The sequence below is a fragment of the Anomaloglossus baeobatrachus genome, chromosome 3 (assembly GCF_048569485.1).
Source record: "Anomaloglossus baeobatrachus isolate aAnoBae1 chromosome 3, aAnoBae1.hap1, whole genome shotgun sequence".
Lineage (NCBI taxonomy): Eukaryota > Metazoa > Chordata > Amphibia > Anura > Aromobatidae > Anomaloglossus > Anomaloglossus baeobatrachus.
In genome coordinates, this window is record NC_134355.1 from 197811659 (window position 1) to 197836228 (window position 24570).

The 24570-nt window shown below is 42.3% G+C and overlaps 1 protein-coding gene across 1 annotated transcript in view; it reads left to right on the forward strand.

Annotated features, from left to right (window-relative positions):
• IPCEF1 (interaction protein for cytohesin exchange factors 1) overlaps nt 1-24570 on the forward strand; it is a 419927-nt gene that overhangs the window by 302723 nt on the left and 92634 nt on the right. Inside the window, exon 7 of the mRNA XM_075339684.1 lies at nt 6865-6926. Within this exon, the coding sequence (XP_075195799.1) occupies nt 6865-6926 (62 nt within the window). The remainder of the gene's footprint in view (nt 1-6864; nt 6927-24570) is intronic.

The window sequence follows — 24570 nt, forward strand, 5'->3', positions numbered from 1 at the left end:
TTTATGGCTGCCTGTATATGGGCGGAGTGCTGGACTGCCCAATCAGTGACTTCCAATGAGGTTCAGGTCAAGTCCAGGTCCAGAACAGAACTTTAGATAAAGTCAGACTGAACCTTATGAACTGAACTTCAATAAGTCTGCTCTATCAGTAACTTGTTTATACAACCTGTAATTTTGAAAATGCCATGACTTTTCCTTCTTGGTGCTGAAATTTTAGGGTTAACGAGTGTATAATTTATATAATGAAATCTTTTAAAGCTCCACAGAAAATTAAATGAGTAATAACTGTGGTTAGTACAGGACAACACCAGAATGTATAACGGCATCATTTTATATCAGATGAGCATTGTAGATTAACGAGACAAAGTTAAAGTCACCATGGAAATGCTGAAATGTTTTATATACAGTATGTTAGTTATAGCTATCCTTCAGCTCACAAATCCTCTGCATGAAAAGTGCTAATCGCAAGAGATGTTCATAATGGATAATGGATATTCTTACTGCTATATACACATTCCAACATTTAGTTACCAAGTTATAAGATTATTTGCTATAGATGTAAACAGTGGATGAAATAAGCATTGAACACATCAACAATTTTGCTGTTGATATGATTTTCTCACTAAATGTCAGTAACAACCCATTCAACCTACACTTGCCTGTGAAATCAAACCATAGATGTCCATAAATTTAGTGATGTGTAATAATGAGAAATCACTCAGGGAGAAAGTATTGAACATCCTTTCTGAAATGTATTTAATATTTCGTATAAAAGCCTTTGTTGGTGATTAGAAACTAGTTGCATGCACTGCTCGGGTATGATTTTTGCACATTTTTCCACACACTCACTCTTCAAATCCTGATGGTTCCATGGGCTCCTTTAATGAACTCTGAGCTTTGGTTCCTTCCATAAATTTTCCATTGGATTCAGGTCAGGTAATTGGCTGGGCCATTGTAGCAGCTTTATTTTCTTTCTCTGAAACCAGTTAAGAGTTTCCTTGGCTGTGTGTTTGGGATCATTGTCTTGCTGAAATGTCCACCCTCATTTCTTCTTTATCATCCTGGTAGATGGCAGAAGTTTTTTTGTTTTTTTTTTTTATTAAAAATGTTTCAGTACTAGGGGCAGTCCCTAGGGTCCTAAAAAATCTGGAGCTCAAGCTCCAAAGTACATGTCTCTCCATACGACCCTCTCTCACTACTTAAAAGATGATCTATGCATATATGATTGTTATATACCACTGCTCTAAACCAAACTTTAGAAAGACCAACTTTACTAATATGACCCGATCACTCTGCTGACGTCACCCTGACCTCTGAAATGCTGTTGGTCAGACATTCATTTGTACTTATGCCTGAAAGGCACAAGTACAATTGAGTGCAGGGAGTCAACATTTTCCTTGTTCTTCCCGCTAGTTGTCTAACAGGTGGTGTGGAGAATGGTCAAATCCTACTCCCAGGGAATGGCAAAACTCTGCCGAATTGGAGGCACTTTGAAATGCCCCATTATGCAGACTGATGGTTGTGTCTGGTGAAAATGTCCCACCTACCACCCTAGATAAGGCCCTGCTGTTACTAAATAAGAAAATAAATAAAAAAATAAAAAACACGCTGTTAAAAAGATTGATATTATCACTATACAGTGACCATATAGTGGTAGATAAAGAGAAAAAAGCAAAGCTTATCACCACTTGATATTAGGAAATATCCAATATATGAAAAATCCAAAATCCGGGGGTGCTGTTTCCTGCTGGTAAGCATAGCAATACATGAGTGAAAAACCAGGGTCAAGGAAAATCTAGCACTTCCATCCGATAAAAGCAATAACACCAAATTTCATGTGACGCCCTGGCCTATTAGGTCGTCACAGGGTATTGTACAATCTGCCCTTCAGCACAGTATCCACCCACCTTGGTTACGGGTCATGGTCCTTTGGTGTTGCTATCAGCTGAGCCAATCAAAACCCTAGGAACACTTTACACTGTACCCACCAGACACACCATTGGGGGGCCTGAAGGGAATAGGGCCGCCCACATTGGGGGTTGGTAGGGAGGAGTGAGAAAGTAAGAGGAGAAGTGAAGTGGTAGTGGAAGGAGAAGGAGGTGAAGTGACTCTCGTGAGGAGATGTCACAGGTGGAGCAGGGCTCCTGAGTACTAGGTGGCAGACGTTGGTCTGGGCCTGGTAGGAGCTGGAACCCCGGTCGCAGGCGATAGTGTCAGGGGGCACGGACTGCCGATGCCGAGGAGGGCAGCCGGCGGCCTTGAGCGATCACCGGGCAGGGGCCAGGGCACGACGGGGTACAAGGACCCTAGGCCGGGAAGTAGCTTCATGCATCATGGTAATTTACCCGACGGGGGTGAAGACTTCACGTGTCATCCCCAACCCGCTCCAAAATCGGGGTACTAGCGCACCGATGTGATAGGACTTTCCCAATACAGTCCAAAGAAATCCTACGCGTGAACGCTCAGAGCAAGCTCACTCTGTTAGCCATACGGGTGAGCAGGACCCGAAAAGTTTCAGACTTGAGGGTCCAAAGAAGAAAACAGGTGCCAAGGAAAGGGTCATAGACTAACCGTAACATCAAGGGCACGGACCCTTGCGTGCTCCCTCCCAGCTGCAGTGGTGCTCAGAACTCTGGTTTACAAGCTGTCGGTGTGGTTATTTCTGGACTGAGTGAGTACACTGAAAACTCTTTTCCTACCCCCAATGGCACCCCTTCACCACCATCACCAGGCTCCCGGGGCAAAACCCCCCTACCCACGGAGGGGTTAAAACACTTTTCTGCCATACGACCGCCACCGGGCATCCCCAACAGCAGCGGTGGTACACCATCTTACCACGCACCGTGGGTGGCATCACGAACTTTCCTAATCCCGTGTATATACTCCCCCACTCCTTTTTAATTCGAGTGTCCGCTTGGACCTCCCGGGTCTGGAGACCCCTCGAGCCACCGCAGCTCCGGATCCGAGCGGCTCGGCTGCTGCTACGGGGGCGGTACATTAACAGACCTGCTCCCATTCACACCAGATTGACACAATTTGGCCATTTTATCTTAGGGGTGTACTCACTTTTGTTGCCAGCAGTTTAGACATTAATGGCTGTGTGTTGTGTTATTTAAAGGGCACACCAAATTTACAGTTATACAAGCTGTACACTGACTACTTTATATTGTATAAAATTGTCATTTCAAGCTTGTCCCATGAAAAGGTATAATAAAATATTTCCAAAAATGTGAAGATATACTCACTTTTGTGATATACTGTATAATATGATGGTGGATTCGCCACTCTGTATATAATAGGATGGTCCCTCAGCCTCTCTATATATAGTATGATGGCCCCTCTGCCACTCTATATATAATATGATGGTTCCCTCAGGCCCTCTATATATATATATATATGTATATATATATATATATATAGAGAGAGAGAAACCAAGGAAAAAAAATGGTGAAAACATACCCTGCTGTAACTAAATAAAAGCATAGTGCATATAAACATAGGGTACTTAGTAAACACTGTTTTTTGATCAAAAAAAGCATAAAGCTATCCCACCAACGCCAAGGTGTACCCAGTTGGGATAGTACCTACACTCTCTAATATTAAAACCTTACCATGGGTCTAAAATAGGCCTCAATGTGGCTAAGGGCTGAGAGTGACCGGGTCCCAACAGGACACACACAGTCAGGGGGATTCACAGAATGAAATGTCCAGCTCACCAAGAGGGAGGGCCACACCCCATTTGTACTGAATACAAAAAAAAAACTACATAAAAACAAAAAAGTGTGACTGTGTGTGTCCTGTTGGGACCCGGTCACTCTCAGCCCTTAGCCACATTGAGGCCTATTTTAGACCCATGGTAAGGTTTTAATATTAGAGAGTGTAGGTACTATCCCAACTGGGTACACCTTGGCGTTGGTGGGATAGCTTTATGCTTTTTTTGATCAAAAAACAGTGTTTACTAAGTACCCTATGTTTATATGCACTATGCTTTTATTTAGTTACAGCAGGGTATGTTTTCACCATTTTTTTTCCTTGGTTTCTCTTTGTCTAATGGCCAGTGTGAACATGAGCTCACAAGCTCCATGTATACCATCTCATACTCCGGCTCACTTTTTTGTTTTTATGTAGTTTTTTTTTTTTTTTGTATTCAGTACAAATGGGGTGTGGCCCTCCCTCTTGGTGAGCTGGACATTTCATTCTGTGAATCCCCCTGACTGTGTGTGTCCTGTTGGGACCCGGTCACTCTCAGCCCTTAGCCACATTGAGGCCTATTTTAGACCCATGGTAAGGTTTTAATATTAGAGAGTGTAGGTACTATCCCAACTGGGTACACCTTGGAGTTGGTGGGATAGCTTTATGCTTTTTTTGATCAAAAAACAGTGTTTACTAAGTACCCTATGTTTATATGCACTATGCTTTTATTTAGTTACAGCAGGGTATGTTTTCACCATTTTTTTTCCTTGGTTTCTCTTTGTCTAATGGCCAGTGTGAACATGAGCTCACAAGCTCCATGTATACCATCTCATACTCCGGCTCACTTTTTTGTTTTTATATATATATATATAATATGATGACCTCTTAGCGCCGTGTGTATATACTTGATGATCTCCGTATATATTTGGTCTCCACAGCCCAATTATATAAAAAACAATAAGGGTTATACTCGCCTAATCCTGATTCCCGCCACCACAGCCTCCGTCTCCTCTTCTACAGCAGGCCTGCAAAGGGAGAACAATGTGCAAAGTGTATCTCCCAGTATTTCACAGGCTTGTCTAAATGTTGTTTAGCAAACATTAAACGTACTTGAACCTGCTTTTTGTTCTGCAGTGGTGAGCATGCAACCAGGCCATAGAGGTTGAGTGTATTACCTTATTGTTGTTTTCTTTGAAACAGTTGTATCTACTGATTTCAGGTCTTTCTGTAGTTCACCACAGATGCTACCTGGCTCAAGCACAACTCCTCTGATAATTCTTTTCACTCCTGTCTTAATCATTTTAATCAATTTGGGTTTTTGCAATTGCTATTTCAGTTTCATATATCTAATAACTGATGGACTGAGTAATATTTCTGGATTGAAATGAGGTTTATTGTACTAACAGAAAATGTGCAATCCGCATTTAAACAAAATTTGACAGGTGCAAAAGTATGGGCACCTCAACATAAAAGTGACATTAATATTTTGTAGATCCTCCATTTGCAAAAATAACAGCCTCTAGTCGCTTCCTGTAGCTTTTAATGAGTTTCTGGATCGTGGATGAAGGTATATTTGACCATTCCTGTTTACAAAACAATTCCAGTTGTTCAGTTAAGTTTGATGGTCGCCGAGCATGGACAGCACGCTTCAAATCATCCCACAGATGTTCAATGATATTTAGGTCTGGGGACTGGGATGGCCATTCCAGAACATTGTAATTGTTCCTCTGCATGAATGCCTGAGTAGATTTGGAGCGGTGTTTTGGATCATTGTCTTGCTGAAATATCCATCCTCTGCGTAACTTCAACTTCGTCACTGATTCTTGCACATTATTGTCAAGAATCTGCTGATACTGAGTTGAATCCATGCGGCCCTCAACTTTAACAAGATTCCCGGTGCCGGCATTGGCCACACAGCCCCAAAGCATGATGGAACCTCCACCAAATTCTACTGTGGGTAGCAAGTGCTTTTCTTGGAATGCCGTGTTTTTTTGCCTCCATGCATAACGCCTTTTTGTATGACCAAACAACTCAATCTTTGTTTCATCAGTCCACAGGACCTTCTTCCAAAATGTAACTGGCTGGTCCAAATGTGCTTTTGCATACCTCAGGCAACTCTGTTTGTGGCGTGCTTGCAGAAACTGCTTATTTCGCATCACTCTCCCATACAACTTTTCTCTTTTTTTGTAAAGTGCGCTGTATTGGTGAATGATGCACATTGACACCATCTGCAGCAAGATGATGCTGCAGGTCTTTGGAGGTGGTCTGTGGATTGTCCTTGACACTTCTCACCATTCTTCTTCTCTGCCTTTCTGATATGTTTCTTGGCCTGCCACTTCTGGGCTTAACAAGAACTGTACCTGTGTTCTTCCATTTCCTTACTATGTTTCTCACAGTGGAAACTGACAGTTTAAATCTCTGACACAACTTTTTGTATCCTTCCCCTGAACAACTATGTGGAATAATCTTTGTTTTCAGATCATTTGAGAGTTGTTTTGAGGAGCCCATGATGCCACTCTTCATAGGAGATTCAAATAGGAGAACAACTTGCAAGTGGCCACCTTAAATACCTTTTCTCATGATTGGATACACCTGCCTATGAAGTTCAAAGCTCAATGAGGTTACAAAACCAATTTAGTGCTTTAGTAAGTCAGTAAAAAGTAGTTAGGAGTGTTCAAATCAAGAAATTGATAAGGGTGCCCATACTTTTGCACCTGTCAAATTTTGTTTAAATGCGGATTGCACATTTTCTGTTAGTACAATAAACCTCATTTCAATCCAGAAATATTACTGAGTCCATCAGTTATTAGATATATGAAACTGAAATAGCTGTTGCAAAAACCCAAATTGTTATAAAGAAAAAAGGTTAACATTAATAGGGGTGCCCAAACTTTTTCATATGACTGTATATTTACTTAGAAAATTGGAGACGTGTTCAATACTTATTTCACCCGCTGTATAAGGCAGCCGTACTGTGCTGCAAATCGCATGACAGGAAATGCAGATCTGTTCCAAAAATACAACATTGCTGCATAATATTATTCTTTTGTGTGCATGTATAAATACAAAAATTGAGAACAAATACTAAGAAATATAATAATGTTGCACTTTCTTAAGTTAGTAAAACATGTATACAACTGCCAAATATTTATTTTTCTATCTTTATTTCAGATGGCTAAATAAACTGGGACTTGCTGTAATTACCCATCCAATAAAAGATAAAAAAGAAGAAGGCAAGGCTGCAATATTGTGTATTGTTAAATTTAAGATAATTTTGTTTCTCCTGGGATGGATCTATGTTACCATATTTAGATTGAGACAACAGTTATTGTGAAGAGGGAAGGGCACTATAGGGAAAACCCTACTATAGGAGATAGTATAAACAATAGTTTTGCTCACTTTGGGTGGTTGTGTGAAGACACAATAACTATAAGACCACGCTCCCACTTGCGTATACCGTTCAATATGAGAGTATTGGATGCCATATGTTGTTGACACTCTGCTCAGGCTCTGATGCCTTGCAATCGGATCACAGGTGCGGAGAAGAGAAAGAGATTAATCTATCCATCTTTTCCACTGCCTGTCCATAAGTATATTGCACTGCACTCAGATGAAATCCGAGTGCAGTCCAATGTTACACTCACCCATGCTGCGAATTTTTTTTACTTTTTTTTTTTTTTTCTCATGGCTATTCTGCATGAGAAAAAAAATTGTAGATGAACAATGCCTCATTGTTTAACACTGATATGAGTGCAATCTGATGTTTAATCTGATTGCACTTATCCATATTACCGTAAACGCAAGTGGGACAATTTAAAAACAATTTTTGGTTTTAGGACGACCTCTCCATGGTGAACGATTTTCACCACTTTGGAGGACGTTTAAGGTCGCTGGTAAGTGTTACACGCTGCGATACCGTTAATGACGCTGGATGTGCATCACTAACGACGTGACCCCGACGATAAAACATTAACGATAAAGCGTGTAAAGCCCCCTTTATTTTTTTTCCCACTGTATGTAGATGTTGAAAAAATGCGACATAGCTTTGACGTAACAATGAGAGCATTTAGTTGAGCTAGGCAATTAAACAATGCACCCTGACCCATTTGTATTAGATTGTTCAATACACAGGCTGCCAGTTCTCGGCAATGCAAGTTCTGTATACACAAGACAATGCGCTGCCAAGAACAATGACTTTTTTGTGATGCGCAAAAGATCATTTTGACCACTAAAAAAGCGTTTTGCACAATAAAAACACTGAATCTTAAAATTGCATACAGAAATTGATATAGTGACCAAGTCATCTATACTACTTAGTTGACAGACTTATAACTTCATCACTTTTTAGAAATCGATTGTTTTTTTCTAACACACTAATGTGAATCATTGTCACAGGCTCATGCTTTCATCTGTTCGGCTCTCTAACAGCTATCTCCGCTTCAGACAAAAATCAGTGACAGTGTAAGGGCTCATTTAGACGTCCATGCACATTGGTCCGAGAACTGACTCCATTGTACAGACTGGCTGCAAGTCTTCTAACCCGAGCATCACAGCCTCAGAGCTCTTATTTAATCGTATGAACGTATACCTTACCACCATATATTTATTAATGATCTGGTGGATGGTTTACAGAGTAAAATATCAGTATTTGCAGATGATACAAAACTATGTAAGGTAGTTAACACAAAGGAGGACAGTTTGCAACTACTGATGGATTTGAGTAAATTGGAGAATTGGGCTGAAAAATGGCAAATGAGGCTTAACACAGATAAGTGTAAGGTTATGCACATGGGAAGGAGAAAAAGATGCTACGATTACTTACTAAATGGGAAACTGCTGATGAAATCAGATATGGAAAAAGACTTAGGCATCTTAGTCAATAAGAAGCTAAATTGGAGTGCCCAGTGTCAGGCAGAAGCCACCAAAGCAAATAGGGTGATGGGATGCATTAGAAGAGGTCTGGGGGCACGAGATAAAAACATTATTCTCCCTCTGTACAAATCACTCGTCAGACCACACTTGGAGTATTGTGTGCAATTTTGGGTGCCGGTGCTCAAGAAAGACATTACTGAACTTGAAAGGGTTCAGAGGCGGGCTACTAAAATAATAAATGGAGTGGGTGCATTACAATACACGGAAAGGTTATCAAAATTAGGTCTATTTACTCTAGAAAAGAGAAGACTTAGAGGAGACCTAATAAATATGTACAAATATATCAGAGGGCCATATAGAGATCTCTCCCATGATCTGTTTGTACCAAGGACTATGACAAGAACAAGGGGGCATTCTCTTCGATTGGAGGAAAGAAAATTCCTACATCACCATAGAAGAGGGTTCTTCACGGTAAAAGCAGTGAGGCTCTGGAACTCTCTTCCTTAGGAAGTGGTGATGGCCAACTCACTGAATGAATTTAAGAGGGGAATGGATACTTTTCTTGATAGCAAAAGTATAGAAGGTTATAAATAGCATAATCTTACAGGTAGATAGAAGAGCGACCAAGATTATTAGAGGAATGGGTGGGCTGCAATACCAAGACAGGTTATTAAACTTGGGGTTATTTAGTTTGGAAAAACAAAGGCTTAGGGGGGATCTAATCACAAGGTATAAACATATGAGGGGACAGTACAGAGCCCTTTCCAAAGATCTCTTTACACCTAGGCCTGCGACTGGAAAACGGGAGCATCCGCTACGTCTTGAGGGGAAAAAAGGTTTAATCATAATCACAGACGAGGATTCTTTACTGTACGAGCAGTGAGACTATGGAACTCTCTGCCGCATGATGTTGTAATGAGTGATTCACTAGTAACATTTAAGCAGAGCCTGGATGCCTTTCTTGAAAAATATAATATTACCAGTATGTATATTAGATTTTATGACAGGGTGTTGATCCAGGGAACTAGTCTGATTGCCGTATGTGGAGTCAGGAAGGATTTTTTTTCCCCATTGGAGCTGTTTGACACATTGGGGTTTTTTTGCCTTCCTCTGGATCAACATGTTAGGCTACGGGTTGAACTAGATGGACTTAGAGTCTCCCTTCAACCTTAAAAACTATGAAAACTATCATATAAAAATAAACACCAGACAATAGGCAATGATTGAAAAATATCAAAAGGATAAAAATCAAAGTACAATATCAAGATTTTCTATATATGCAATAGTGTTATAATTTACAGTATAGAAATCATTCTTGTCACAATGGTAGGATCTGAGGGGGCACTCCTCAACAATGTGCTGGATAGTTTGACAATCTGCTCCACAGTCACAGGTCGGAGAGTCAAATTTACCCCACTAAGGCTATGTGCGCACTTACCGGATTTTTCGCGGATTTTGCCGCGGATTTGCTGCATGTTTCGCTGCAGAAAATGTTCATAACATCTCTGCAGTGAATCACCAGCAAATCCTATGGAGAAAAAAAATCCTGTGCGCACTGGGCGGAATTTGACAGCTGCATGTTTTGCTGCGGGAATCCCGCAGCAAAAACAAGTGCATGTCACTTCTTTTCTGCACATCGCTGCGGGATTTCCCTCCATTGACTCAATGTTAATCATGAAATCCCGCAGGGAATAACGCAGGCAGCAAATTCTGTGCGGTTCACTGCGTTTTCCTGCGTTATTCCCTGCGGTATTTTGCGGTTTACCTCCGGTAATGTGCATCACTTGCTTGCGGTTTTGCAGGGAAGTGATGTCATTACAGGAAGAGGAAGCCGTGCAGAGAGTAAACACAAACACAGATCACACACACACAGATCACACACAGACATCACAGACACATAGATCACATAGACACAGACACAGACACATAGAACACACATAGAAAGAAAACGGAAATATAGAAAACAAAGAACGTGGGCTCCGCTGTATATTTACCTTCCAGCCGAGGTAAGCACACAGCGGCGGCCCGGTATTCTCAGGCTGGGGAGGGAGAGGGGCAGGGATAATGTCCCCCGCCTCACTCCCCCTCCGGCAGCCGAGAATATCAGCCGCAGCTGCCCCGGCACTGTCGCATGCAATATGCGGCAATGCCGGCGTGTCCTCGGCTCTTCTTGCCACCGTGTAGCAGTGGTGGCAAGGTAATACAAGGGGTTAATGGCGGCGGATCACCGCCATTAACCCCAGGCTTGATCATGGCAGCGTCTATGTGACAGCTGACATGATCAACCCGTAAGTAAAGTGAAAAAAAACACACCGAAAAATCCTTTATTTTAAATAAAACAAACAAGCCTCGTTCACCATTTTATTAACCCCCCCCCCCCCAAACAAAGCTCCGGCGTAATCCAGGTCCGACGTCCTGCGCTGCTTCCATCCAGCCGCGACTAACACACAGCGCTGAATGAAAGCAGCAGAGGTAATTACCGGTCATTTCCCACGGCCGGTAATGTGAACTCACTGCCGACCGTGGGAAATGCAGCGATCTGTCATCTATCTCTCTATCTATCCCTCTGTCTATCTATCTATCCCTCTATCTATTCTTCTGTCTATCTACTCTCAGAATTAAATGACTTTTTTTTTTTTTTTTTTTCTTCAATGTGCTTTATTGCATTGAATGCAATAAAGCACATCCCAACCCGCACGCGGCAAAACCGCGGCAATACCGCGAATAATACCGCGGTAAAACCGCAGCAAACCGCGGCAAACCGCATGCGGTTTTCGGGTGCGGTTTCCCGCGTTTTTTTACCGCGGGTGCGGTAATCTTTGAGGGCATGCGGAATTTTCTCAAGAAAATTCCACTTCCCAGTGCGCACAGAGCCTTATACATAAAATCTGCACAGACGCCAAAGTTTGTTCTGATACGATTTAGAGTAACCCATGTTTTCCTTGGTAGATTGAAGCCTGGTGGAGTGTTTTGTAAGTTAGGGAACATTTAGAGCTCACCGTCTACTACACTGACCCAAAGTTCTCACCATTTCTCCTCTAAATTGAAGTCTTGTTCATGCAAGGTGTTTGCAGTTCGGATGGGTGGGTGTCTTGATTTCAATCGTTGTATTGTAACATCTCTGATATTTTGATGTATTGGAAGTTTTTCATTATTCACTACTTTAGTGTATTCTTTAAGAAGGAACTTTTGTCTTCTTAGATTTGCAGGTGCAATATAACTCAGGACAGGTTACCAGTGAACAGGTGTAGGTCCAATAGCACCAGATATTATACGCAAAGAGTTGATCAGCTGAGTGTCAATTAGGTTTACATGACAGCTACAGTTAGGTCCAGAAATATTTGGACAGTGACACAAGTTTTGTTATTTTAGCGGTTTACAAAAACATGTTCAGAAATACAATTATATATATAATATGGGCTGAAAGTGCACACTCCCAGCTGCAATATGAGAGTTTTCACATCCAAATCGGAGAAAGGGTTTAGGAATCATAGCTCTGTAATGCATAGCCTCGTCTTTTTCAAGGGACCAAAAGTAATTGGACAAGGGACTTTAAGGGCTGCAATTAACTCTGAAGGCGTCTCCCTCGTTAACCTGTAATCAATGAAGTAGTTAAAAGGTCTGGGGTTGATTACAGGTGTGTGGTTTTGCATTTGGAAGCTGTTGCTGTGACCAGACAACATGCGGTCTAAGGAACTCTCAATTGAGGTGAAGCAGAACATCCTGAGGCTGAAAAAAAAGAAAAAATCCATCAGAGAGATGGAGTAGCAAAATCAACAGTTGGGTACATTCTGAGAAAAAAGGAATTGACTGGTGAACTTGGGAACTCAAAAAGGCCTGGGCGTCCACGGATGACAACAGTGGTGGATGATCGCCGCATACTTTCTTTGGTGAGGAAGAACCCGTTCACAACATCAACTGAAGTCCAGAACACTCTCAGTGAAGTAGGTGTATCTGTCTCTAAGTCAACAGTAAAGCGAAGACTCCATGAAAGTAAATACAAAGGGTTCATATCTAGATGCAAACCATTCATCAATTCCAAAAATAGACAGGCCAGAGTTAAATTTGCTGAAAAACACCTCATGAAGCCAGCTCAGTTCTGGAAAAGTATTCTATGGACAGATGAGACCAAGATCAACCTGTACCAGAATGATGGGAAGAAAAAGTTTGGAGAAGAAAGGGAACGGCACATGATCCAAGGCACACCACATCCTCTGTAAAACCTGGTGGAGGCAACGTGATGGCATGGGCATGCATGGCTTTCAATGGCACTGGGTCACTTGTGTTTATTGATGACATAACAGCAGACAAGAGTAGCCGGATGAATTCTGAAGTGTACCGGGATATACTTTCAGCCCAGATTCAGCCAAATGCCGCAAAGTTGATCGGACGGCGCTTCATAGTACAGATGGACAATGACCCCAAGCATACAGCCAAAGCTACCCAGGAGTTCATGAGTGCAAAAAAGTGGAACATTCTGCAATGGCCAAGTCAATCACCAGATCTTAACCCAATTGAGCATGCATTTCACTTGCTCAAATCCAGAGTTAAGACGGAAAGACCCACAAACAAGCAAGACCTGAAGGCTGCGGCTGTAAAGGCCTGGCAAAGCATTAAGAAGGAGGAAACCCAGCGTTTGGTGATGTCCATGGGTTCCAGACTTAAGGCAGTGATTGCCTCCAAAGGATTCGCAACAAAATATTGAAAATAAAAATATTTTGTTTGGGTTTGGTTTATTTGTCCAATTACTTTTGACCTCCTAAAATGTGGAGTGTTTGTAAAGAAATGTGTACAATTCCTACAATTTCTATCAGATATTTTTATTCAAACCTTCAAATTAAACGTTACAATCTGCACTTGAATTCTGTTGTAGAGGTTTCATTTCAAATCCAATGTGGTGGCATGCAGAGCCCAACTCGCGAAAATTGTGTTACTGTCCAAATATTTCTGGACCTAACTGTATTTAACCATACTGGAGCACAATATTCTGCAGCAGAGTACACCAGGGAAAGAGTAGATGTTCTCAAAACAGATGTTGCCGAGCCCCAGGAGGATCCCCAAAGTTTCTGAATAATATTATTACGTGCTTTCAGTTTCTGTGCCAATTTATCCAAATGGGATTTAAAAATTAGACTTCTATCAAGGATTACACCTAATACTTAGGATTGAAATTGTGTTTAACAGATTGGCCTTCAAATTGTCCTTTCAGTTCAGTCTTGGCACTTGCATTGTGTAAATGAAAGCAACAAACTTCCGTTTTTGATGGGTTGGGTTTTAATCTCCATTATCGAAAGTACTTTCCCATTACACTAAGATCTTTTGTAAGAACATCCTCGGCTTCCTCCATTGTTTTCCTTACCATAGCAAGTGCCCAGTCATCGGCATATCCAAATTTCCGTGACACTGTCTTAGGAATATCAGCTAAGTACAGGGCAAACAGTAGAGGTGCTAGCACTGATCCCTGGGCCAGTCCGTTGTTTAAGATTTCTTACAACTGGTTGAATCGCCCATAATAAGATGAAAGGTTTGATTTGCAATCACATTGTTGAAGAGGTACATCATTTTCTTACATGGAATCACCTTCAAAAATTTATATAAAAGTCCTTCCCTCCACACAGTTTCATATGCGGCAGAGAGATCGATAAACGCCACTGAAACTTTCTTGTTCTTCTGGAATTCAGCTTCAATGAGAGTTGTCAAAGCTAAAACTTGATCACTACAGTTTCGAGCAGGTCTGAAGCCGGCTTGCTCTATAGATATTGAGTAGAAAATCTTTAAACTGATCTTGTTATATATTAAGCGTTCTAAGAGCTTATATAAGCAACTCAACAAAGCAATGTGTCTATAGCTGGATGGATTATCTTCAGGCTTCCCAGGTTTTAACAATGCAATTATTTTGGCATGTTTTAATTTACTAGGGACGTGAGCATTCTCCATAATATCTGAGAAGAACTTTGCCATCCATTTTTTCTCATAAGGTCCACAGTTTTTGAGAAATTCAGGATGCCGGGAGCTTTGTTAATTTTAGTTTCAGCAACGGCAATGTCAATGTCACAGGTTGTAAAAGCACGTGAGTATTCTTCAGTTGGCGCCACTGATGATTTTAGTAGCTTTAAACTTATTTTTAACTTCTATGGTGTGAGCTCGGTCTTTTGCACTTCTTGAGATGTTCACAATGTGTGCTGCGATTTTGATTTGGAGTTATAGCATTCGTTTTCTGTTTTACTTTCCAATTTCTTTCTAGTTTTCTTAGAAGAGACCATGCTTTTCTACTGGACCTTTAAAGTCCAAATTCTCAACTGTTTCCATCCATTTAATACAACTTGCTGCATTCAGTTTGTTCAACAATTCCTCACCAATTTCACCATCTTCACTCTCAAGAAATCTCTCCTCAGATCTCAAATCTCACTCTCCTCAGATCTCTATAAAACTGTGACACTCTCAGGAGAGCCATGGCCAGTCTATTCATTGCAGTCCATGTTCATTTGCTCAAGATCTCCTTCCATCAAATGACAAAGTTCACACTCCATTAAACTTAATGCCAACCACATCAGGCAAAGTGACTTACGGCACATTTTTTCACCTCATGTCACACAGTATAAATTACAAAATGCTGCCCAAATGACTAATTGAGACAACTCACTCCCCTTAAAGTTAAATTATAAATAAGCTTAGTTAAAGAGGTTGACAAAGTTTAGGATGAAAGTCTACATTTTTTACTGCATTGAAACCTCAGTGTCTGCACCATATACTGTCAGGATTCTCTGGTACCGGCAAAGAGAACAAGCGTCATGGCACTGCAAATATGAGATCACATGCATACATGCAATCACATGCCAACTTGCTCGGCTTCTCCCAATTCACTTGTTTTGAGCAAAGCCACGTACGTCTAATCAGAATGTAATAATAATGAATTTAAAGCATTGATTTATCAGTTATATTACTACATATTGAGAACTTTTACTGTGGATATCACTTACCATATTATAAGACATGGCGAGTGTACAAACCTCAAATATTGATCAACGCCTCATGAAATTGTAACAGGTGTTTGAGAACTCTGATTATTCTGCATCTATTCCACCTGATTTAAAAGGAATACTGCATCAGGTGGAAAGATTATGAAATCAGGGGTTGCGAACCTGGTAAAATCATAATACATTGTAAAATTATATGGACAGAAAAATGATTCCACATGGACTGTGCTTGAAAAAAATCCCTACATATAGGGTTTCTGATGTTTATATGTTGCAATGGAATAATATACAACTAAATGTTTTTTTTTTAACTTATGGATCAGATTATTACAAATGAGGAACGAAGAGTGAGCAAATTTAAAGAAGATATAGAGTAAAATAATGTCACTTTATCTTGACATATTGACTACAATATAAAGTCCTAAATAATAAATGGATAATCTCAGGTCTTTGGAAAACTCCACCATCAAGATAAAAAGTCAAATTTCAAAGAAGCTCAAAGGATTATAAAAATGATAGAGTATACAGTGTGTCCACCCATATCCTGCCCATTACCTTGAGAACGGCGGCAGCTATAGGCATAGAAGTGATGTCTAGGTATAGTAAAGTATCCATGCTCTACGCAATGAAACCACCGATAGCGCCACCTGGTGGAAAACAACAGAGTTAGCATTTTTATCTCAAACTGAATGAGATAGAGAACAAAAATGAACTACAAAGTTGTAGGGCATCATAAATTTAATGCAAATCAACACCTTGCATACAGAAATGCTATGAATAGAATGTGTAAAACTCACAAGGCAGCGGACGTGAAGCGATACCTCTTGGAGACCTTCCTACAAGTCATTGTGTATGGTGGCTGCGTGGAGTAGCCTCCACGCTCACCTGACCTGACCCCATTGGACCTCTTTCTGTGAGGTCACATCAAACAGCAGGTGTATGCGACCCCTCCACCAAGATTGCAGGACCTACGACGACGTATTACAGATGCTTGTGCAAACGTGTCACCTACTATATTGCACAACGTGCAGCAAGATACAGTATGCTGTCCAGAGTCCAGATGTGCATTGCAGCTGATGGTGGCCATTTTGAGCATCAAAGTTAAAAGAGCGCCATATGCGTGACCAGCATTCAATGTTTTGGGGGGGTCATGGGTTTCATATCATAGCATTTCTGTATGCTAGGTGTCGATTCATATTAAATTGATTATGCTCTACAATTTTTTAATTCACTTTTTTTCTCTATCTTGTTCCGTTTTCGAGATAAAAATGCTAACTCCGTTGTTTTCCACCAGGTGGCGCTATAGGTGGTTTCATTGTGTAGCGCATGGCTACTGTACTATACCTAGACACCACTTCTATGCCTATAGCTGCCACCGTTCGCAATGGAGGTAGACAGGATATGGGTGGACACACTGTATACTTGGAAAAATAAAACACAGGAGATATTCAAAACTAAGTCTATTGTCAGGCATTGAAGTCCCGGTGAGGCACGAACACATAGGATGGACATTGTGGACAAACGGGTCTCCTTTTCTTTATCTGAATCTAAGTATATTCGCTCTGATGCCTCAAATTCTAGCAATTATTAGGACTTTAAAACGTCTCAAACACCGGCAAAACATGCAAGAGGATAAGGAGGAGTGGAAGAAGGTCCAGGAATGGTTACTAACAGGAGATATCCCATGAGAACTTGTCATCAGAAATTTAGCTTGAAACCTAAAAGTTTCCCCCTCTGCAGCTCCTGGGCTGCATTCTAGCAAGGTTCCTGTACTATTTGTGGCCCCTTTTAAACCAAATGAAATACTTTATAACTTGTACCTTTTGCTATGTAAATTTTGTAAATCGTCCATGGGGACGGGCTCTCTGCTGACCGTTACTGTCCTCCTGCAGATTTACGCCGCCCCCCAACACTGAATTTCATATCTCAGGGCGCCGCCCCTGGGCGCCCGTGATCCCGCGCATGCGCTGTGCGACTGTAGCGGGACTGTGCACTGTGTGCACACGTGACTGCTGGTGATGTTTTGCGCAGGCACGAGGTTATGGGCGGTGCTGTGAGTGTCATCAGCAAGTGCCGCCCATAACCTCATGACCGCACTTTCCCCTCTTCCTCCAGCGTTCTGCGCAAGCGCTCTATGGCCAGATGACCCGACGTCACCTCTTTCCCATCTTGCCCTGCTGCAGGGTAAGATGGGAAGGAGGTGACGTCAGGTCATTTGGCCGGCGAGCGCTTGCGCAGAACGCTGGAGGCAGTGGGGCAAAGCGCGTCCACGAGATTATGGGCGGCACTTGCGATGCAATCACAGCGCCGCCCATAATCTCGTGCTTGTGACACACGTAACCAGCGATCCTGGCGTGGGCGGCACCTCGGGTGCAGTGGGCGGCGTCCTGATGGATGAAATGGAGCGTGGGGGGACGGCGTCAATCTGCAGGAGGAACAGCAACGGTCATCAGAGAGCCCGCCCCCATGGACGATTTACAAAATTTACATAGCAAAAGGTACAAGTTTATAAAGTATTTAATTTGGTTTAACCCCATTACGACCGCGTTATGTTTTAAAACGGCACCAAAAAAGGGTACTTATTCCTTTCTGCCGTTTTAAAACAGCGGGCAGAAATAAGTGTATAGCGCCCCCCCAGCGTCAGAAAATCTCCGGGGTTTCAGCTACCAGGGGTAGCTGAGACCCTGGAGATCATGATTCGGGCCGGTTTTTCCGGTCCCCAGTCACGTGATGACCGGTATACACCGTATACCGATCATCAAGTTATAGTAAATGACCGCGCCGGTAAAAAATGATTTATCTCCAATCTGGCATGATCAAACATGTCAGAAGGGAGATAAATCTTTTTCCCGGTTCCCTCCGGTCCCCTCGGTATCCCCAAAGTGCCCCCCCGACCCCCAACCCCCTCCCGAAAATCCAAGATGGCCGCGCGCACCGGCGAGCACAGCAGCGCGCCGGCAGCATTTACACTTTTCTTATGGTTTCTGTCGTATGTGCCATAACACATGCGACAGAAACCTGCTCCCTAGGCCCTGCCGGGTCCCCCCCATCCTCCCCGGTGTTCCCCGGTGTCATACATACCTGTCGGAGCGCTGATCCCCCGCGGCCCCCTCCTCCTTCACAGCAGACGCCGGTGAGTGCGGTCACATGTGCCGAGCAGCTGACAGCTTCCTGTGTTGTGAGACGCTGGCTGCTGCTGCTCGGCACACTGCAGCTGTGACCCAGGGAGGGTGGGTGCAGATTCTTTGCACCCACTCTCCTCAAATGGAGGGTCTGCAATACTAGAAAATGGGGGATACGTTCCCTGAATGTGTCCCCCATATTCTAGAAGGTCCAGAGTCGACGTGGGACGTCCAAATGGATTACAGCGGATTTTTTTTTTCTTTTCTTTTCAATAAATTGGTCAATCAGGGAATGTTTTTGGGGAGTGTTTTTTCAAATAAATTTTTTTTTTTTGTCAATTTTTTTTTTTTATTACTGTCAATTAGTTATGTCGGGTATCTGATAGACGCCGTGACATAACTAAATTGCTGGGCTTGATGCCAGGTGACATTACACACCTGGTATCAACCCCATTTATTACCCCGTTTGCCAACGCACCAGGACGCGATACGAGCTGGGGCGAAGCGCCAGAATTGGCGCATCTAATGGATGCGCCACTTCTGGGGCGGCTGCGGCCTGCTATTTTTAGGCTGGGAAGAGTCCAATAACCATGGCTCTTCCCATCCTGAGAATACCAGACCCCAGCTGTCAGCTTCACCTTGGCTGGTGATCTAATTTGGGGGAACCCCATGTTTGTTTTGTTTTTTTTAATTATTTATTTATAAATAATTAAAAAAAAAACAGCTTGGGGAGCCCTCCAAATTGATCACCAGACAAGATGAAGCTGTCAGCTGTGGTTTGCAGGCTACAGCTGTCTGCTTTACCCTAGCTGGCTATCAAAAATAGGGGGGACCCCACGTCATTTATTTTAATTATTTTTTTTTTCTTTTGGGCTAAATACAAGGCTAGGCATCCTTTAGTGTCACATGAAAGGCACTAAAGGGCGCCAGCTTAGAATATGCAGGGGGGTGGGACGTTATATATGTTTGACATCTATCCATTCATCCATTGTAGCATTTTACGCTGTGTGCCCACAATCAGGGTTTGCAACGTTTTGGGCACAGAGTGTTTTCCCTGCGTCCATAACGCTGCGTTGTGCAGTAGAAGCACAGTGGCAGGATTTTTAGAAATCCCGTGCCCACTGTGTTTCTTTTCTCCGTAGCATAAATCGACCTGTGGCGCAGCTTCTAGAGCCTCAGCATGTCAATTTATGGAGATGAGTGTTCTTTGCAGGTAGAATAGAACTAAAGTCCACAGCAACCTGAACCCAAATCGTGGGCATGGGCAGCTGCGTTCTCCCGTGGACAACACTCACATTTCTGCAGGAAGGCTGACACTGGGTACTAGACGCCGTGTCGCTGGATCATGGCCACATAGCCTAAAGGCTACTTTACACGCTGCGATATCGGTCCCGATATCGCTAGCGTGGGTACCCGCCCCCATCTGTTGTGCGACACGGGCAAATCGCTGCCCGTGCCGCACAACATCGCGCAGACGCGTCACACATACTTACCTGCCCAGCGACGTCGCTGTGACCGGCGAACCGCCTCCTTTCTAAGGGGGCGGTCCGTGCGGCGTCACAGTGACGTCACTGAGCGGCCGCCCAATAGAAGCGGAGGGGCGGAGATGAGTGGCCGGAACATCCCGCCCACCTCCTTCCTTCCTCATAGCGGCCGGGAGGCAGGTAAGGAGAGGTTCCTCGTTCCTGCGGCGTCACACATAGCGATGTGTGCTGCCGCAGGAGCGACGAACTACATAGTTACTGCTGCAGTAACGATAATCGAGAATGGACCCCCATGTCACCGATGAGCGATTTTGCACATTTTTGCAACGATGCAAAATCGCTCATCGGTGTCACACGCAGCAACATCGCTAATGCGGCCGGATATGCGTCACCAATTCCGTGACCCCAACGACTCCGCATTAGCGATGTCGCAGCGTGTAAAGCCCCCTTAACAGTGAGAAATTTGTTGCTACAGCAACATTTTTGTGAAGTACCTGTGGATTCAAAATGTTTACTATACTCCTGAATAAAATCCTTGAGGGGTCCAGTTTCCAAAATGAGGTCACTTGTGGGGGGTTTCTGATGTATAGGTACCCAAGGGGCCCTGCTAATGTGACATGGTGCGCGCAATTTACTTCAACTTTTCCAAAATTCAAATGGTGCTCCTTCCATTCCAAGCCCTCCCATTTATCCAAACAAAGGTTTTTGGCCACATGTGGGGTATCCCTGCGCTCACAAGAAATTAGATAACAACCTGTGGGTTACACGTTTTGTTGTTGCCTCTTGAAAAAGTGAAAAATGTGTCGCTAAATCAACTTTTTTGAGAAAAAAATGAAAATTTCAATATGGCAACCTAAGCTTATCAAATTCTGTGAAGTATTCGTGGATTCAAAATGCTCAATATACACCTAGATAAAAGCCTTGAGGGGTCTTATTTCCAGAATGGGGTCACTTGTGGGGGACCTCCACTGTTTAGGTACCTTAGGGGCTTTCCAAATGCGACATAGCGTCCGCTAATTATTCCAGCCAATTGTGCAGTCAAATGGCACTTTTTCCCTTCCGATCCCTGCTGTGCACCCAAACAGTTGATTTCGACCACACATAAGGTATCGGCATACTCAGGAGAAATTGCACAATAAATTTTATGCTGATATTTTTCCGTGTACTCTTGTTAAAAAAAACTATCTGGTTGAAGTAACAATTTTGTGGTAAAAATATATTTTTTTTTATTTTCACAGCTCAACATTATAAACTTCTGTGAAGCACCTGGGGGTTCAGGGTACTCGCCAAAAATCTAGATAAATTCCTTGTGGGGTCTATTTTCCAGAATGGGGTCACTTGTGGGGGACCTCCACTGCTTAGGCACCTCAGGCGCTCTCCTAATGCAACATGGCGTCCGCTATTGATTCCAGCCAATTTTGCAGTCAAATTGCACTCCTTCTCTTCCGAGCCCTGCAGTGTGCCCAAACAGTTGATTTCCACCACGTACAAGATATCAACAAACTCAGGAGAAATTGCGCAATAAATTTCATGGTGATTTTTTTCCTGTTACCCTTGTGAAAAAAAAGCTACCTGGTTGAAGTAACAATTTTGTGGTAAAATTTTATTTTTTTATTTTCATGGCTCAACATTATAAACTTCTGTAAAGCACCTGGAGGTTCAGGGTACTCACTAAACATCAAGATAAATTCCTTGAGGGGCCTAGTTTCCAATATGGGGTCACTTGTGGTGTTTTTTTGCTGTTTACGTACCTTATGGGTCCTCCAAATGTGACATGGTGCCCGCAATCTTTTTCAGCCAAATTTCCTTTCCAAAATTGAAATATTGCTCCTTCCGTTCCAAGCCCTCCCATTTCTCCAAACAAAGGTTTCAGACCACAAGTGAGGTATCACCGCGCTCATAAAAAAGTGGGTAACAAACATTGGGGTCAAATTTTTGGAATTACCTCTTGAAAAAGGGAAAAAATTGATGCTAAAGCAACATTTTTGAGAAAAAAATGAAAATTTTCAATGTGACAACGTAACGTTATCAAAATCTGTGAAGTACCTGTGGATCCAAAATGCTCACTATACCCCTAGATAGAAGCCTTAAGGGGTCTAGTTTCCAAAATGGTGTCACTTGTGAGGGGTTTCTGCTGTTTAGGTACCTTAGAGAACATGTAAATGCAACATGGTGCCCGCAATCTATTTCAGCCAAATTTGCTTTCCAAAATTCAAATATTGCTCCTTCTGTTCCGAGCCCTCCCATTTGTCCAAACAAATGTTTCTGACCACATGTGGGGTATTGGCGCGTTCATACGAAAGTGGGTAACAAGTTTTGGGGTTCATTTTGTTGTGTTATTTCTTCTAAAAGTGAATAAATTTGGGGTAGAGCAACATTTTTAGGTACAATTTTATTTTTTGCTTTTTTTCATTCCACTTTGCTTTAGTTCCTGTGAAGCACCTGAAGGGTTAATAAACTTCTTGGATGTGGTTTTGAGTACTTTGAGGGGTGCTGTTTTGAGAATGGTGTCACTTTTAGGTATTTTCTGTCACTTAGGCATCTCAAAGTCACTTCAAATGTGATGTGGTCCCTAAAAAAATGGTTTTGTGAATTTTGTTGAAAAAATGGGAAATTGCAGATGAACTTTAACCCCTTCTAACTTCCTAACCCCAAAACATTTTGTTTCAGAAATTGCACTAATGTAAAGTAGACATTTGGGAAATGTTATTTATTAACTGTTTTGTGTGACATAACTCTCTGGGTTAAGGGCATAAAAATTAAAAGTTTAAAAATTGCAAAATTTTCAAAATTTTCATCAAATTTCCGATTTTTTTTCACAAATAAAAGCAAAAAATATCGTTCTAAATTTATAACTATCATGAAGTACAATATGTCACGAAAAAACAATGTCAAAATCATTCGTTGAAGCGTTCCAGAGTTATAACCTCACAAAGTGACACTGGTCAGAATTGCAAAAAAATGGCCTGGGCATTAAGGACAAAACTGGGTTCGTCCTTAAGGGGTTAAAAGGGGCCACAAAAAGTACAGGAACCTTGCTAGAATGCAGCCCAGGAGCTGCAGAGGGGGAAACTTTTAGGTTTCAAGCTAAATTTCTGATGACAGGTTCCCTTTAATCTCAAGAGCATATTCATCCACACCCCTATGATTTTGTCCCCCATATAGAGGATCTGCCCAAAGGGTTAAATTTCATTCTCAGACAGAACTGTGATCTGTTTCATAGTATATGTGATGTTAATAGGTTTGTCTGTCTTTTAACAGTGAAAAGCCATTATTTTTCACTGATTTTTAACATGTTTTATGTCTACTCCACATTTTACATAAAAAAGTTAAAATTAATTTAACAGTTGATCTTTAAGGAACAAAATGTTTTATTCTCATTACAGTATTTGTATCACATCGGTGACTCGCACAGGTGATCAGCACCGCTCTTACTGTTGTCACTGCTCTCCTATCCCAAGCCTCAGATTGTATTTCTGAGCTGCCTCCTGTAGACTTTCCACACTGCTGCATTATTTTGCTGCTGGTGAGTTCTACCTGGCTATAGGGAGGTGCTGCCGGTTCCTGCTGGTGTTTCACCTCACTGTGTCTAGCAGAATTTTAGTTCTCTGACCTATCCTCAAGCAGCGGGAGGTTTATGAGTCAGCTCCTCCCATCACTCCTCACCTGATCTAGGTTTTAATTCTGTTCTAGTCTAGATTCCTGCAAGGTGCTTCTTGTATTGTCTCTTCCATTTCCTGACATGGCTTGCCTACTTGCTTATCTCGTACTCTTTGCTCCTGATCCCAGCTGCGTACATTGAACCTGTGCTGCCTGCCTTGACCCTGGATTGCCTTTTGCCTTTCTCCAACTGTACCTTGCACTCATGTCTCTGAACCTCCAGTCAGCTGCTGCAGTGCTGGGAGTTGCACTAGATTAACGCCTGGTGTTTAATGGCGGCCCAGCCTATCCTCACAATGAGAGGCTGTAGTAAACACCCAGTAGTCACTTAGTCACACCCCTCCAGGGTAAGCCTGGCCCTTGGTGCAGTTGGTCCAAACCCACCAGCGTTTCAGTTTGCAAACTAAAAATGTAAGGGTAGTCAAGTTGTCTGGTGGGGATATTGTGTTCAAACATAGTAATCCAATTTTATTATGGTACTCCTTTAGAATGTCGGTCATCAGCTCTTCATTTATTACAGACTTTCATGGAATGGCATTTAAAAATTCTGCACAAACAAATTAGGATGTTACCTCCCAAAATGAAAAATCTAAGAACAGATCAGTTCCAGGTAGTTAATGTTGTGTCTCTGCTGCAATTCTTCATCATCTGACAATTGGGAAAGCCAGTTGTGCGGTTGTTGTGGATGTGTCCTTATATCATACGCTAGTGTTGGTCATTCTAAACAATAGAACTACATATAGGGTCTTCTCATCTGATCCC